At 40.9% G+C, this 18,176-nt stretch overlaps 2 protein-coding genes across 2 annotated transcripts; both read left to right on the top strand.

Moving 5' to 3' along the window:
• Nucleotides 1-697: 697 nt before the first annotated feature.
• On the top strand, nucleotides 698-12,614 carry LOC146189977 (uncharacterized). Its single transcript, XM_084603364.1, has 3 exons — nucleotides 698-880; nucleotides 6,907-7,027; nucleotides 12,433-12,614. Exons 1-3 carry the CDS (start codon nucleotides 775-777, stop codon nucleotides 12,530-12,532), a joined length of 327 nt encoding a protein of 108 aa, XP_084459490.1. The 5' UTR covers nucleotides 698-774; the 3' UTR covers nucleotides 12,533-12,614.
• A 1,064-nt stretch (nucleotides 12,615-13,678) lies between these two features.
• Nucleotides 13,679-14,659, top strand: LOC146189976 (uncharacterized). The gene has a single exon (XM_084605394.1). The coding sequence runs from the start codon at nucleotides 13,679-13,681 to the stop codon at nucleotides 14,657-14,659; it is 981 nt and encodes a 326-aa protein (XP_084461520.1).
• Nucleotides 14,660-18,176: the final 3,517 nt, after the last annotated feature.

Below are 18,176 nucleotides of genomic sequence, written 5' to 3'. Positions count from 1 at the left end.
TAGACAGAGAACCTTCAACCCTGCAGATGCAGGGTTGAAGGTTCTCTGTCTAAACGCTGAGGCTCTAAGGGAGCTGAGGCTCACCTGAGGCTCTAAGGGAGCACTTCAGGTGAGGGTCAAAGGAAGTACCTTTGCAAGACAAACAGAACCACCTTTGCAGGCTGCGAGGTTCGAAACTGGGTTTGGGCCCACTGCGGAGGAGGGGCGCGCAGCGGGGTTTACGGAGCTTCTCCCAAACGCACACCCCTGTAAAAGCCGAGCACCAGGCCGGGGGACGCTTGTACCCATTTTTACCGGTGGGTGTCCGGCGGTGGGTTTCGAACTGACCACCTCCCGCAGCCGAGACGGGCGCTCTAACCACTAGGCCACGTACCTGTGCACTTTTCTCCTTTGTGACAACAATAAGATATGAGAACAAAAGGCATAGAAATGTTATATACGTATAAATTGTAAGCGAATTAAAGCAGTTATAAATACCATATAAAAACAAGATTGTTATCAACTGCGCACTTCACAATGCACCTATGATAGCGCGTCCTGTCAGCTTCCATCGTTCTCCTTACCCATTGTCTTGCGACAAAGCTTTCTTTGAATGATGAATTAAGGGCTGAAACTGATGCAGCGCCCACAAACACGGGCGAGAGAGAAAATGGGAGCAAGCTTTACTCGAAAAACATCTAACTTCTTTGTAGAAGAAGCCTTTAATCACAACTTGTTCAGCGGCGGATTCAATATCTGGTTATACGTCTCCTATATCCTACGAACGCAACGAACATGGTCGGTCCGCGCTTAAGCGTGGTGTTTGTCGTGTTGGCATTTGTAATGCTTGCTGGTCACTGTGTGTACGCAGCATATCGTCTAAAGGCCACTATCATTAAGGGTAAGTAAACCGTGTTTCATTTTTGTCGTTATTTTTTAGCTATGATTTGCAAGCCGCAATACCTTTTTTGCTCAATGTTGATTTCAAAAATGACAGCCTCATTTTCTCAACGTTCCAATAAGCTCATTTAGTTGTTAATTTTTTAGAGTGAGTTTATTCTGTAGAAGACGCATATATAAAAAGAAAATATGCAAGCGGCGTTTACAACAATCATACTGCTCCACAGGGAAAATGATAAATGGGAAATCGGAAAGGAAACCGAGAAATATTTCGAGACAAATCGTTCAAATATTACTTACCATGACAAGATTTATGACACCTTAATTTGGTTATGTCTTACGGCTGGGTCCATTGAAATGCCTAACTGATTTTATTTTTTCGGACCATTTTCATTTTCGGCACGTTTGATGGCTTCTTTTTCTTACCTGCCATGTATTTATGCATCTTAAGTTTTTATGTCATCAACTGTATTTTTAGATTCTTTCTGAGCTGTTATTTCCTATTCCAGTCCCAGCATTTTGTTTAATACTAGTCTGTATGAGTTCCCATTGCCTACCCTTTATTCTGTGGAGCGAACTTGGGCCTGGAAGGTATCTTGAATAAGTAAGAAATCAGTAAAATATCAGATATGAAGAACGGTCTTTTTTGTAGTATTCACCGCAATTTTACAAGACGCACTCAGATTACCGGTTGAGGTAGAGGTGGCTAAAAGCTTGAAACAAAACACTTTGCATTTGAATATTTCTTAATGACATTGTCTTGGAAACTAAATGAGGAACCTGGGTGTCAAATGGTACCGAAAATAGTGAACGGCAAAGCAAAGCAGTAGGTAAGATTTGAGAAGTTCGATGCGCGGTAAACAATCTAGAATATTTTAGAGCGTCTTTAGCTATTCAATAGGTCAAAATAGGAGGCTCCACAAGCTTTTAAAGTACGTAAGGCTTTAACTTCAACAATTCTCAGTCAGTCTCGAACAGTCACGCAACAGAAAAGTGATTTGTTATCGGCAATGAATCGTTAAAATCTCCAAGGAAATATTCTTACCTAAAGAAGGTAGTGACTGCAGACCTAAAAAGTAGATTGCCAAATAAATTAGTAATCGGCTTGAGCAAATTAGCAGACATTGAAATTAATGTATTATGGTTTAAAAGCATTTTCTAAGAGGAAAGTATAAAGTTACTTTATCTTACTGATAGTAACTTAAGCCGCTTAAGTGCGTATTAAAATAAAAAGGCTCAACTTGAAGGAGAGCACAGAGAGCTATGCAACCCAACCTTAATGTTTAATGCTTATGGAGGTAGGAAGACAAGGGTTGGTCTGATAAATATTGCGAGGTAATGATATTCTAGCTCATACTAAGGAAGAAAATTTTGGCTTCGCTCAGTAAAGTAATACGAAGGCAAGGTAACCATTGGTTTGCATTAGTAAAAGGGCGTATTCCATGACAGGGCAGGTGAAATAATAAGTGTATGCATGACATGATGAGGTTTCGAAATGCAGGGCGTAAGCGGCCTGCAAAGTAAAATTGTAGCAGGCATATATGAGAGAAGACTTTGGCCTATAATGGACATCCATCGACTGATGATCAGCTTATGGTATTTGTGAAATAAGTTATATTATATGCCGAGGTCACTACCTACGCAAAATATCTGAAACAAGGTTTATACGCAAATCTTCTCCGCCTTTGGGGTTCCAAAAACATGGCTCAAAGCAAAAGTTTTCGGTATCTCTTTCGGTGCTAATGCGAATACAGGTTACATCGGGCGCAACAGATTTTTGTGCACTCGCCTTAATTCTATCCATGTAGTCGCTGCATTTTCTGATCATGCACATGCGTTTCTAGACAAAATGGATGCTCTTTTTATTGCACCTTCTGATTTCGCCGCCAAGGGCAGAGCCCGGAATTTCCACTGATTGCCATTCTGGCGCGATTTTGTACTGATTTGATTGCAGAAATTTTATTCGTAAAAAGCTCGATTCAATACAGAACCAATTGATGCGAATTGTGTTATGTACATGCGACTCCAACTCCGGCGACATACGTCTGTTTACTTTACTAGGCTCGATATACCGTATACAGGTAACACGCACGGCTTTTCCAGGGAGGAAACAAAGAACGATCAGATATTTATTGCCGGGGTTCCGGCCGGAGTCCATTCTTTGCCAAGACTAAGTAAGGCCGGAACTCAGCTGAATTATCTAACATTTAGTTCTTTAGTTTTACTCTTCCCACTGGAACGCCTGCGATGATGCAATTGCGCGTTTGATCTTGAACCTGAAGGACCGCAGTGGAGGACTCCAGAAATTTTTACCGCTACCTAAGTTCAAGGGTTCAAGTTGCAACTTGAGTCTAGAAATACCGTAATTGAGGGCTAGGGAATCATTTTGACAACGCATTGTAGATGCACTGACCACGTGACCAGCTAATTGGCTTAAGACTGATTCAATGGCGCTGATTCACCGGCGCTCGGCTGTTCAAGGGTGGCTCCACCCGGCCGTACGGGGCATGGGATCAGGGGCCCTGTCGTACCCGTAGGGGTTCTCTTCCCACCAGTCTTCGCACCTGCTGTCCATGCCGTCATTCCACCCGCAAGCTTGGTGCCGGATGACGGGTGCTGGCACGCGCGTCATTTTCTTCATCTCCTTCTCCCTCCCTCTCTTTCAATGTCTGCTCAAAATTTTCCTCTGTCCGGAGGTGGCTCAGCTATAGTACAGTGCCCACAGTAGGCTGGCTACTGTGCCATGCGGCGGCAGCTCTCCATAAAAAGGTGTGGCTCCGTTCGCAATGACTGCCTCCAGTCGTCAATTAAGGGCGCGGAGCAGAGCAAGTGTGCTGAGTTATCATCATGACAGTCATTGTTGTAAATTAACACACATCTGCTATAAAATGTTTCATAATTTATTTTCTTTTTTTTTCTGAAATTTTGAATTTTATGACTTCTCGCTATTGAAATGAACTGTAATATCAGCCTCAGTCACCAGCAGACGGTCTCGTTTAGCAAACTATTTCCTTGCACACGATATCGCTTGTGCAGCTGGCGGTGCCGTGTGCATGAGTGCGTAATTTAGTTGGTTCATGCATGCTACACACACACACACACACACACACACACACACACACACACACACACACACACACACACACACACACACACACACACACACACACACACGCACACACACACACACACACATATATATATATATATGTGTGTGTATGTTTAATACGTTATATATATATATATATATATATATATATATATATATATATATATATATATATATACGTATTAAACATCTCGGTTATTGCAAAAGAGTTATGTGACCACGTTTCTGTGCACAAATTTCAGCAAAAACCTCATGAGGTTGTATCGACCTTAGGTAATTTCTGCTCGAAATTTTTGTAATCGCAGACGCAGGGAGCAAACACAACGACACGGGAACCAGCGGTCCTGCCTTTTCCTGTCTATTTTTTTAGTAGTAATAATGAAATCAGTTTAATACAAACAAGCCAGATTAAGCACTTTAAACTTTAATGTAAAAGAAGTGTGTCATTGCTTTCTCACTGCTCGATCTAATGATCCCTTCTTTATAGTTCTCTACAGGATTGATGTTTTTCTAGAAAAGCTATACATCCTACGAAATTGATGAAAAAGGTATAACTAAAGAAATTGTTGAAGAAGCACTCTATGCAGTCCGACCTAGGAACGTCCTGCTGAACAAGGGGCCCTTTTGAGTGCATTTGCATCATTGCGATCCGCACGTACCGGTGCGGACAAAAGTAAACGGAGCACGTTATTTGCTTCAATTTTTTTTCATGCATAGCCTAATTGAAATTGGCAATCAGAGTATGTGCAAACCGATAGTAGTGGCGAGTTCCTTTCACATGGACAAATATTGTTTTCTCATCTCCAGTTCTGAAAGGCATGATTTTAATCTGAACGGAAAAGCGTGCTCCGCTCACTTATACCCGCACCTGTACAACAGTTCCTGCCTCATTAATTCTTGATAATACATTTTTGCCTTTCATTTTTCCATCTTAACATAGTCTTCACAACAAAACTTCACATATTTTTTTTCAGTGCAATAAAGTTAAGCTCTCTTTTAGGGTGGGCTTGGGTGGAGGGTTTAGGCGAAATATCTAAAATTAGTTTACATGTAAATAGTGCGTGAGCAATAAAAGATTATTGCGATGTTAGTGGCATCTGCATCGAAAGTGCGAATGGGTTGAATACGACGCAAATTCAAATTTTCTGATTTTCAGAGTGTTGGTGTTTGGTTACAGCTGGAGATTTTCATTCGTTCCTTACGACGACCTTTAGAGTAGAATATAAAATATATCACTGCCGTTGGAGCTGCAGGGAGTGCGCAAGTGCGGTCGCCCTGATGTTAAGTTCTGGTCTGCGGCAGTCACAAATAGTACGTGTGCAGGCCCGTATACTTCTTTCCAGCTGCAGCACCGCATCGCTTCAGACTCGGGAAGTCAAAAGGAGGCATCAAAATGAGTGCGAATTTTTAGGAGCATGATACGTCAGTCAAAAGCGTTGCCTTCGCGCGCTCTGTACCCGCTGAGTGGTTTCTATTTTGGTCTCAGAATCCCAAAGCATCATAGGAAATAGGGTTGCGCAATTCGTAATAATACTGGATGGTCTGGTGGTCTGCCGAGACATATTAATTGTGTACCGGCACCAAAAAGCTAAATCAGGCTGTATATGTTTGTTTCATCATTGCACTTATAATTACGTCATCTCTGGTAATAGGACTTCTCCTAATGTCGTCGTTATGACAGATACGAAATCACAGTTCAATTCATGTCAATTTTTCAGAGTTAAAGTTCCTGTGAACAACCGTCAAATGTGACAATTGCAGTGAAAATTTAGGTCGGGCGAGAATATTTTGTTTTTAACGAATTCTTTGGATATCACACTGTATGCCACAAAAATAAAAAGATCTGGATATTTATTCAATTGAATGTCTGAAGATGTACGGATAGAAGCGCAGAGTTTATGCGATTTGAGTCATCTGGCTACAAATAGACGAAAATATTTTCATTTTACTGCTGGGCATATAATTACTTATACGACTGTCATTTTGCAGAGAAGAAATGGCGGCCGTTGGACCAAAACTTGAGCATTACAAGATAGGGAGAATTCAGAAAGAATTGTCAACACACAATAACCACATGTGGAGCAAACGTTTCTTTTCTCATTCTCGTTTCTTTCTGATATCATGCGTGTCACGGCCATACAAAGCGTGAAGAAAGAAAAAATACAAGATCGTTTTGCTCACTATACCTGCTGACAGGTCCAGCTTCCGCTTTCAGTTCACCTGGCTCGACAGAAGCTCAAGCTTAATTTTATTTCAATATTCGTTAATTATGAAGTTCATTTAAATGATTATTTATCCATTTTTATCCAGTTTTAGAATTCCGCAGCATTTCATAATAAAAATGAGATGAAATTAATTAATCAGAATTATAATTTGTTCATCAGTTTTGCAAAACATATTATTTATTCTTGCTTTAACTTGTTCAATCAGAAGATCTTAAGGTGCATTTTTTGAATATATTGAATTTTAGGGAATGTTTGATAAATTTTTTGTCTTAAAAAGCAAAAGTTTCTCTGTTTCATATCGACAAGTAAATGTAGCTTGATAATTAATTATTTCGAGTTGAACAAAATGTTTCCTCCCTCAGTAACACGTTTTTCAGAGCCATTGCAAAAAGGACGTTTTCTGCCTATTAAAACACACAAAGTGTATTTATATAAATGCAGAAATTTTGTTCGAAAAGTGGCGTTCGCGGTTGTTCGTCCCCATCCCGCCACCAAGAACGGCTAATTATTTGATTTGCAGTCAACGTTTTACGCCCACAAAATAAGCTCTTATCGTTCAATTCAGAAGCGCTGCTTTCACTCTAGCAGCGTGTACAGTCTTCTTTGGATATATGTTGGGTAACGATAAATTTTGATAAATCTGTAGCCACAAGAATGGCACCCTAATGGAGGCAATTTGTACATTTCTTTAAGGAAATTGCTACTACGAAGGCCATCGGGTGCCGCTCAATGGTGCTGTAAACCTTCAAGAGCCCTGTGAGAGGTGGCAGTGCATCACTGGAAGAGGCACACAGGGCAACCTAATTGTTACTTCGTGAGTAATATTTGCTTTAGATCGACGTTTTCTGACCAGCTTTTATGTGGCGTATTAAAACACTCAAAAGATTCTTTTGAGCGCAAAAATATAGGCATTGCACTGTTTCGGGCTGGGGCATTCGGGGGAAAATGCGTGTGCAGATTTGTGCAGATGATGTTCGCCATTAAAAAGACTAAGAACATGGACAAGGAAATAGGCAAAACAGCACGAGCATAAAATATTAGCAAAAATTGTTTTAAGAGAAGGCACGTAATACATTTCTTTGGTTTATCAAATGAAGCAGAAGTTTGTAAGAAGCACTTGGAAAATTTGCGGACAATTAGCAGGGCGTAGACGTAGAATGCTAAATCGAAACAAAATAGTACCTAATAATATACCGAGTCTTTAAATAAAGTAGTCCAATGAGAAGGGCTGCCCAGAGAAATGTGGAAAATAAAGGCTGATAATGGGTGGCGACTATCACCAATGCGTTCTATGGCGGTCGCTCGTAACTTCTATTTATCGATATCATAAAACTAAGTTTATAATTCTACAAGCGACAGCCGTTTCTCAGGTAGAAATTTTTTGTAAGTCCAAGGAAGTGGCAGTAAGGAACTATTGCAGTACAGGCTAATATCGTAGGCCTCGTATATCTCGTGGCGTATAACCATATGTAACTGAAACTACAATGCCTCTTCTGGAGCTTGAGCAAGGTCTGCATCACAAATCCATCACTTTATACGCACAGGTGCCCAACAGAAAATCGATTTCAAGGCCTGCAATACGTTTTCCGCTGACCGTGGTAGGTCAGCGGAAAACGTATGAAAATTCTTTGATATAAAAAGCGGCGCTTCACTTACGCAGCCATTTTATGCCACAAAACTAAGAGGGCAACTACAGAAAGAGATGCTCAGTCAACTTTTTAACATCCCAACAAGTAAAGTCTCCATCTTATTTGTATTTGAAATAGACAAGTCCATTTCATCCAAGTGGCTTGACGGACATCCCAAATCAGAGGTGATTTGAATGGATCACATATAAAAGCATTTGCCATATTTTAAAAGAAAAAAAGAAGATAAACAGTCTGGCTTTAGCGAACGACCGTGGAGCGAGCGAAACTTGAATACGTGTCAGCCAGTTTTGGCCCGGTCAGGCTTACATTTTCGATACTTGAGATGTATTCCAAGATTGTAATTTTGGTTTTATATTCTCGGATTACGCACCAGCTGAACTAAGATTATAAACTGCATTCTGCTCGCTGATGTGTAAAAGACAGCTGTTTTTCAAAACATTTTCTTTTATTACCAATTCATTCGACCTCAATTATTCCGCATTACACAGGTGGCGGAGGAGGCGCCTTGTCCTCTTTCTGCTCTAAACCTATGACATTCTCCAGTCTCTACAGTGTGTCGACCACAATGGGTGTTACATGAGGTCGTTTTCCTGGCGTTGGGCTTTGTTTCGTCGCGATCACACGCGGCCGATATTTTTAAGGCAATATCATATCTTGCCTCAAGCTTTATGTGACAAGAAAATGTCCTCCGTCACTGTAAATTACCACGATGTCAACGATAATGAAATCAGTACCTCATGATAATAGACTTAGTTTTACCTAGTCATAGTCATTTATCCACAGTCATACTTAGTGATAGTGATAGGCATGGTTGGTCATAGTCAGGTATGATTGGTCATGTGAAGGTTACTCGTAATTAGTCTATGACCATGACCATACCTATTACCATGACTATGACTATCACTAACCATGACTGACAACAATGACTGGCTAACCATTACTCTGACTATTCATGATTATGATCTTGCAAACCATGACTATGACTATGTCTAACCCTGTCTATGCCCGAACATGATTGTTACTATGACTGCTATAACTGTGACTAACTGTTACTACGTTATGACTATGAATATAACAATGACGAGAACTAAATACTATGACTGATTTTGACTAACAATCTCTGAATAGTAGTATGTTATCCACGAATACGACTGGCTGGCCGTCACTATGATATTAATAACTATGATCTTGACGAGCATGGACTATGACTAGCTTTGAATAAGAATGATTGACCCATTACGACTATGCTATGAAAATGACTAGCCATGACTATTAATATAGTGATAACTATGAATAATATTTTAGGAATAACAATGAATAAATATAACTATGACTATAATGTTGACTATGACTAACCATTGTTATGGATAACTTGACTAACCATGACTATGATTACGTATATGTGTAACCGTAATTATGACGACCCTTGACCAACCATTGGCATAGCCATATTCATAGCCATAGAAATGGTAATAGTTTGTCATAGCCATGGTTATATATAGTCTTATGTCGTCGTTGTCACGGTTAATCATACTCATCATTATAGTCATGGTCATTGTTAGTTTATTCATGTAACAGGCGAAGGTGGGCTAGTTGGGGGCTGACAATAGAATTCATATTGCAACCGCTCCTAGCAACAGGGACGAAGAGAGGAAGGCACAGGAACGCGGAACTTCAACTGAGGTTTACCACCAAAAAACCACATTTATAGAAGGTTCGTAATCACATCTGATAAACAGGAGACATCATCATGACTTACAGGTGCGGGGACGCGCGTGGCACAAGTTAGCATCAAGATAGTTGAATTCGTTTTTGGATAGGAATACTGAAGTGGTGCTTATGCGACGGTCATTCTTTTTTTTTACGCTGTAGGCTTCAAAAAATTCCCTGCTAAGCTGGGGCAGCAATTGTTTTCAGGACAATTGTGTCGCGGAACCTGTGCGCGTTGTTACAGCAATGGCGACAATGTTTTGCCAGTTCACCGCCCCCTACCAACGATGAAGATCCGGTGGTCTTCACGGCGCCCAAAAAGGTTTCGGGCATGTGCAATATAATGCGGGGAAATGGAAACACGAGTCAGTGCTGTACTAAGCCCGTACAAAAATTCGTTCTCTGAAAAGCAGGGGGAGTGCACCAAATACTCATATCTTGTTGGAATTGTTACAAAGGGCCAACTGGACGTTACTTAAATGTTAGACTTCAGGAGCACCGCACAGCCGTTGAATCATTAGTGGGGAACGGTGACTTGGCAAAACATTGTCGCTATTGCAGTAACTGCCCGCCCATGTTTCGTGACACAAATGTCCTGAAAAAATGGCTGACCTAACTTAGCAGAGAAATTTTTGAAGCCTACAGAATAAAAAAAGAGAATGGCAATTGCATAGGCACCACGTCAGTATCCTTATTCACAAAGGCATCTAACTATCTAGATGCTAACTTGTGCCACGCACTTCTCCGTGCCTGTTTGACATGATGATGTCTGCTGTTTATCAGATGTGATTACGTGTTTTGTATAAATATGATTTTCCTTGTAGTAAATCTCAGTTAATGTTCCGCGTTTTGTCCTGTGCTTTCTCTTCGTCCCTGTCGCTACGCGCGGTTGCAATATGCATTCCATAGTTAGTCTAGTCATAGCATAGACACAATTTGTCACACGCATGTTTAATAACAGTTGAAGTTAGTCGTTGTCATGGTGTGTCATTATAACAGTCATGTATAGCCATAATAATAGTTAGTCATAGTCATTGTTAGTCATAATCATGTATAATCAGTCATCTATTTTTGTAGTTAGTCATAGTCTGGGGTTGCATAGTCATAGTAAAGGTAAGTAATAGCGTGGTTATTCTTATCCGGTCATAGATGGTCATTGTCAAAGTTATGGTCATAGTCATTGTAGTAAGTCATGGTTATTTATAGTCAAATTTCTACACTAATTATGAGCGACCATGACTATGAGCAACCATGGCTGACTACGACTAACCATCACTATCGCTATGACTAAGTATTAAAATGACTATATGACTGACTAGCTATGATTGATTAGGTTGAGAGAAAGTGAATAATTAAACATGATCTACTTTATGTCAAGTTTAGAGCAGAATGTGGACGAGATGCCTGCTGCATAACCTCGGTAACGTTGAAAAATTTTGTCAAAAGAATCGGCAATAAAGGAAATATATTTTCTAAAACACTTGCCTTTTACATATGAGCGAGTAAAATGTAGCTTATAATTCAGTTCAGTTTTCGCCTTCACACTTCTTATCGCTATAAGACACGAGCTGGGAGAGCGCAGTAGCAAACGACGCAAGGCTGACTCCACCCTTCGAACTCGCTGTGCGTAGGTGCCTCGTGCTTGAAATTCTCGCCGGCTATCATGGTGGCCACGCTAAGGAGGTTTCCTGTAACAGTTACCTTATGTACTTTATTGTAATCATTTGCAATAGAAAAATTTATTTCATTCTTCCCTTGACGCACTACTTCAATGTAGAAAGCATCTCATGCTGCACTTCTGCTTTTGCAAATCTCCGGTTATCGCGCACTAGGTGTACCTGTAGTAATTTGCTATAGCACATCGTAGATAAAATTAAAATTACAAGCTTCATGGACTCGTTGTTCAACTGGCTCCCTGGCATCACTTGCTTTTTATGCAGTATTGCTTTATATTTACAAACCAGCTCCCTTATTTCGAAAGCCCACTTTTCCTTTTTAATGACTACACTAATGGTTACATTTTCTCAGTTTAAAAATCATGTGTTTATGTATTATAGATTTCTACCTGAATATTTATTTTGTGTTAATGCGTGTAGATGTCGGCCAGTATGTAACAGCATCTACTGATGGCCTTTATGTGTATTTTAAAAATATATCTGTTCAGTTTTCATGACGCCAGTTGGACGTCGTTAATCGGACCGACGCCTCAATGGTTCACTTTTCCAGCCTACTGCCAGGCTCTTCCTGGCACAGAGAAGTAAGCGGCCAATAACATAGTTGTGCACATTTGGTAGATACGAAACGGTTTTATGGGGCTGTCACAAAACTGTCATTTCCTTCTTTCAGCTATCCAAAGCAAAGTGTCTTCAGTTGTAACGACGCGAGAAGTATTCAACATTGGAACTTGAAACACAGAGTTCCTAGCAAGTGCTGTGTGAAATAGTGGCAATTAATGGCAGCAAAGGTGATCCTGTAATGCAAAAAAATGGCCATTTCCGCATTCTTGGTACTCTCGCACAATCCTTTGCTGTGGATTCGCTGTCAGCTTCTCCTCTAGATACAATATCAGAAATATTAGGTATTTTCTTGTGCAAGAAAGAATAGAGATGGGACCACCTAAGGGGTAGAAAACGTTCAGAAAGGAAATTTTGAAACTTCTACGTCATCTTTCCGTGCTCACGCTCTCCGGAGCTAGACTTGCGGAATATTATATTTCGAATTTCCAAATCGCAGGTGATGATGCCTATGCAAAGTATCCCTACAAAAGAGTATGCTAGTTGGTAAAGTGGCTTTCTGACATTGCCATTGTCTTTTTTCTATCTCTTCTGGTTTTATAGTTCATTACACCGTTGTTTTTCAGGTGTTCACAGATTCCCGCTAGGCTGCTCTGTCAATTGGGCTATCAAAGAGGCGAAAACTTTCCATACTGCTGCAACAGACCCACCTGCAGCAAGACTTAGCGTTTTAATAACCTTTATGTCATCAGTGCTGCTACATTTAATTTCTGAAATTAACTATGCGTGTCAAATGTGAATAAAATCTTTGGGCATAAATATTTCTCGGTGTCTGCCAATTCGTTCATAATTTTCTCTCGCTTCCGGAAATACTTCTTTGTCGATGGTCTTTCTTGTTCTGCAGTTTCTGTATTTGTTTTCATCTCCTTACCAATGCTTTTTTTCCTCCTATCGCTATGTCAACGAGATCATCTTATATATCGGTTTATTATGCACAAGAGCGGAGCTCAGAGCAATTAACGAACAGGTCCAGCACATCTTGAAGAAAGCTGTTATACGGGAGTCCTCTAGTCCTTGGGCAGCCCCAGTCATCTTGGCAAAGAAGGACAACTCGTGGAGATGTCTACTATCGTCTGTTTGTCTACTATCGTATCGTCTACTATGTCTACTAGCCTGTCTGTTTCATCTTCAGGAGATGTCTACTATCGTACCGTCTACTATGTCTACTAGCCTGTCTGTTTCACCTTCAGTGGGCACGGGGGCAGAGCTTGCAGCATGATGTTTTACGCTCATCCTCCTACAATGCAGGTTCTACTTGCGCTTTTCGCGTTTTGGCCGTCAACGTCATCCTGTGGCTCGACACATGTTACAACGCCCCTTGGAACATCAAGCACATCCAAAGACGAAAGTGATACGATGCCCTTCTTCAGCCGAGTTCCTGCCGTGATGCTCGCCTACGATCTACCAGCCGCATCAACCATGCCATCATCTTCGACAACCGATACAAGTGGACCGCCTGTCTGTTTCACCTTCAGTGGGCACGGGGGCAGAGCTTGCAGCATGATGTTTTACGCTCATCCTCCTACAATGCAGGTTCTACTTGCGCTTTTCGCGTTTTGGCCGTCAACGTCATCCTGTGGCTCGACACATGTTACAACGCCCCTTGGAACATCAAGCACATCCAAAGACGAAAGTGATACGATGCCCTTCTTCAGCCGAGTTCCTGCCGTGATGCTCGCCTACGATCTACCAGCCGCATCAACCATGCCATCGTCTTCGACAACCGATACAAGTGGACCGCCTGTCTGTTTCACCTTCAGTGGGCACGGGGGCAGAGCTTGCAGCATGATGTTTTACGCTCATCCTCCTACAATGCAGGTGTGTAAAACCTTTCCATTATTTACAAAGAAATGCGACAACCCCTTCCTTTTACTGTTCCCGTGCCCACGGGTGTTCTGTGAAACAATTTGCGAGTGCTTCTCTGTGGCGCTGTTATTGCTCTGCTCCGGGGACATTGAGTCCAACCCTGGTCCCAATACGCGATCCGAATCACTTACGGAAATCGACTCATTGCCGGACGATCCTGCTGAGCAAATGAACACTCTTTTTCGTTTACTGAAAGATGTTCACTCTCGTTCACTGCAAACTTCGAAAAGTCACGTTGAATTGGCGGCTGATATCAAAGCTATCAAGAATAGTCAAAAGAACATGGAAGCTAAAATCGCCAGTATTCACAAAAGAATAGACGACCTAGAAGAAAAAAACAAAGTGTTCGAGCAGTACGACGCCGATTTTTCCGCTATTCAGTCTTCTGTACATGAAATATCAACGCAAAATAACCAATTTCAATCCCGGCTCGATGAACTAGAAGACCGATCGCGTAGAAACAATCTAATCTTTCATGGCATTTCAGACAATAAAGAATCTTGGCAGGAAACTGAAGCAAAAATAACATCGCTTCTAAACTCGTCATTAGTCACATTTTCAGCAGACTCAATTGATCGTGCGCATCGCCTAGGTTCCTTTGCGCCTAATAAGTGCCGTCCGATCATTGTTAAGTTCGGCAACTACAAAATAAAAGAAAAGATACTTGCAATGCGTAGTGATTTCAAAGACAAGGACATTGGTGTTAGTGAAGACTTCTCGGCCTCTACCCGTATCGCCCGTAAAAAATTAATCGAATTTGGCAACAGTCGGGATGGGTCTCCCAAGTTTAAATTACGTTACAACAAACTGCTTCTAAACCACAAGTGCTACATTTACGATCCCATTTCTTGCAGTGTTAAGGAAACCAAGTCAAGCGATAGCAACGTTAATACCGATGCTACCTCGTTTATTGAAGCCGCAACATAGGAGAGAGTGAGGGGTAGTAACCATTTAAGAGTAGCTCCCGTTTCTGTTCTTTTTACTAATATTAGAAGCGTGGTTAATAAATTTGATTCCTTATCGTCAGCAGTCGACTCTAGTTCTGCAAACATAATCGTTTTGACTGAGACATGGCTTTCTGCACACATACAAGATTTTGAAATTTTCGAAAATGCGCGTGATTTCACAATTTACCGTTGTGATCGAAATGGCCACCGTGGAGGGGGCGTTCTTGTTGCTATTTCAAGCGACATTCCCTCATTGCGCATCCAAATAGACACTAATCTAGAAATAGTCTGGTCACTAGTAACCCTAGGTCATGTGAAAGTGATATTTGGTGCATGTTATCGCTCCCCTTCATATCCCTCTACATTTAATAACGACCTTCATGACACCATCAACGCGGCTTGTGCATTATATCCTTCGTCCCCCCTATTCTTGCTTGGTGATTTTAATTTTCCAAATATTACTTGGAACGATCCTTTTCCTAGCTTGTTATCCTTTTCAGCCCAAGCCAAAGAATTTCTAGATGTTTGTTCTATTTTTTCCCTAACACAATTGGTATCGCGTCCCACAAGAGTCACCGACCATGTTGCAAACACCCTGGATTTGATTCTAACTAATCGGCCTAACTTAGCTTCTGATATTATATTTCTACCTGGTATAAGTGATCACTCGTTGCTAAACTTCAGTCTCAGCCTGGATTGCCCTAAGCCGAACAAAAAAAGCAAATTGATTCTTGATTACAAAAAAGCCAACTTTGAAGCTATCAATAGAGAATTATCGGCCTTTCTGGACAATTTTTTGACTAACTTTCACGACAGTACTGTTCAGACAAACTGGGATAGTTTTGCAGCCAAGGTAAAAGACTTAACTGATAGATACGTTCCAAACCGCACCATCATTTCAAATAGTCACGCCCCGTGGTACAACGGTCATATCAGACGCCTTTCTAACCGAAAGAAACGCTTCTATCGTGCAGCTAAAGCATCGCCTACTAATTCACGTTGGACGGCTTATAAACTAGCTTCTTCAGAGTACATCTCCGCCCTAAAAAGCGCTAAGCGTCATTTTCTTTCCAATACTTTGCCTTCCATGTTGAAAACTAACGTCCGTAAATTCTGGCGCGTAGTTAACCCTTCCTCTGAAAACTTAATTATATTACAGAACTCGTCTGGCCAACAGGTTTCCAACACCCAATGTGCATCTTTCTTAAACGATATATTTGTTAAAAATTTTTCAAGCGCTCCTAGTCCTCACTTTCCTGAATCACAGAACTACAACTACCCGACCATGTTCCCAATTTTGGTAGACGTAGCTGGTGTTGCAAAACTTATTGAAAATCTCGACTATCATGCTTCTCCCGGTTTCGATTCTATCAACGCTAAATTTTTGAAAAACACTTCCACTTATAGTTCCATCATACTAACAAAGATTTTTCAACAGTCTCTTGACACATGTACATTACCTACGCAATGGAAGATTGGGAAGGTGGTTCCTCTTCATAAGTCGGGAAGCAAAAACATTGCCAACAATTATCGTCCCATCTCTCTAACAAGTACAAGCTGTAAGTTACTAGAGCACATAATCTTCAAAGCAGTGACAGTATTCCTTGAATCAAACTCGTTCTTTACAATGGCACAACATGGTTTTCGTAAGTCGTACTCATGTGAAACTCAGCTCTTATCTTTCACCCATAAACTGCACCACATTCTGGATCGATCCTCATTCGCTGATTGCATATTTTTAGATTTTTCTAAGGCTTTCGACAAGGTTTGTCATAAACTGCTGCTTCACAAACTTCGTCATCTTAACATTGAACCAAACGTTTTAAAATGGATTGAATGCTTTCTTACTAACCGCTCACAATTCGTATCAGTAAACGGTCATAACTCTTCGCTTTCTGATGTGAACTCCGGTGTACCTCAAGGATCCGTACTAGGACCTTTACTCTTTTTAATTTACATAAACGACCTGCCCTCTGAGATAACTTCTAACATGCACCTCTTTGCCGATGATTGCGTTATTTTCCGTGAAATTAAAAACCCAGATGATATTAACTGTCTTCAAACTGATCTCACTGCGATTGCTACCTGGTGTGAAAAATGGTTAATGCAACTTAATATTAGTAAATGTAAATGCATGCGTGTAACAAGGATTTCTAATGACTCGCATGTTTACTATTTGAATAACGTTCCTTTGGAATCAACAAACTCATATAAGTACCTGGGCATAATTATTTCATCTAACCTCACGTGGACAACCCATATTGAATATGTAATTAACAACGCTAACCGCATGCTTGGTTACTTACGCCGTGCCTTTTCGAGAGCTCCATCGTCATTAAAGTTATTGCTATATAAAACACTAATACGCCCTAAATTAGAGTATGCATCATCTGTATGGGATCCAGGGTATGAAAAACTAATCACCGCTATAGAACTTGTTCAAAACAACTCCGTCCGTTTCATTTATTCTAATTACAGCCGAACCGAAAGTATTACAGCCATGAAGTCCGACCTTCAACTTCCATCATTAAGATCACGTCGCAAAATATCTCGCTTAGTCCTGTTCCACAAGCTCTGTCATCATCCTAGCCTGAGTGACGAATTCTTTCTTCAACCTCACTATGTATCCCATCGCATTGACCATCATCATAAAATCGACCTCGGTAGATGTAATACACACGCTTTCTTACAGTCATTCATACCCCGAACATCGACTGAATGGAACCACCTTCCCGCAGATATTGTTTCTATCAATGATAACTCAAATTTTCGTACTGCTTTAGCTAATATTGTATACTGACAGGACTTTTGCACTGCTTCTTATTGTATCTAATTTTTTGTATTTATTGTTGTATTTTAGAGATTTTTGAAATTCATACCCTTGTAAACAATACGGTTATGCTTATTTTGTTTTGTTAACCCACTCCCCTCTTCAATGCCTTTACGGGCCCTGAGGGTATTGTAAATAAATAAATAAACGCAGTTACAATGATAAACGTTTACCCCCTGACACGTACCGACGATGCCTTAAAATGCCTTCAGTCCGCTTCCTATTTTTCGTCAGTAGATCTGCGCTCTGGCTATTGGCATATCCGAGAAAAGGCAGCCTTTGTGACATCTGACGGACGTTTTGAGTGTAACGTGATGCCCTTTGGACTGTGCAATTCACTAGCGGCGTTCGAGCGATTTATGGACACAATTGTATGTTGTTTAATGTGGGGCTTATGCATGTGCTGTCTAGACTTAGTCTTGTGCTGGACTGTATTCGAAACACCGGACTAATTTTCAACTCCAAAAAGTGTCACTTCGTTGGACGGCTGTTTTATTTTTATTTTTTTTTTTTTATTTTTTTTTGCAGGAAAGAAGTAAGTCGTCGTTCCGACAGTCGGAGTTTCTGCTCACATCTGGTCCTGTTTTAAGCCATTTCAATTCGGTTGCTGCCATCGACGTTTACACCGATGCGAGCGGCGTGGGCGTCGCCGCGATTCTCGTCCAGC

Source organism: Amblyomma maculatum, chromosome 5 (assembly GCF_055883805.1).
Source record: "Amblyomma maculatum isolate TAMU_Amacu chromosome 5, ASM5588380v1, whole genome shotgun sequence".
NCBI lineage: Eukaryota > Metazoa > Arthropoda > Arachnida > Ixodida > Ixodidae > Amblyomma > Amblyomma maculatum.
Note: the sequence above shows the minus strand (reverse complement) of the source record. Positions and strands in the feature narration are given on the sequence as shown.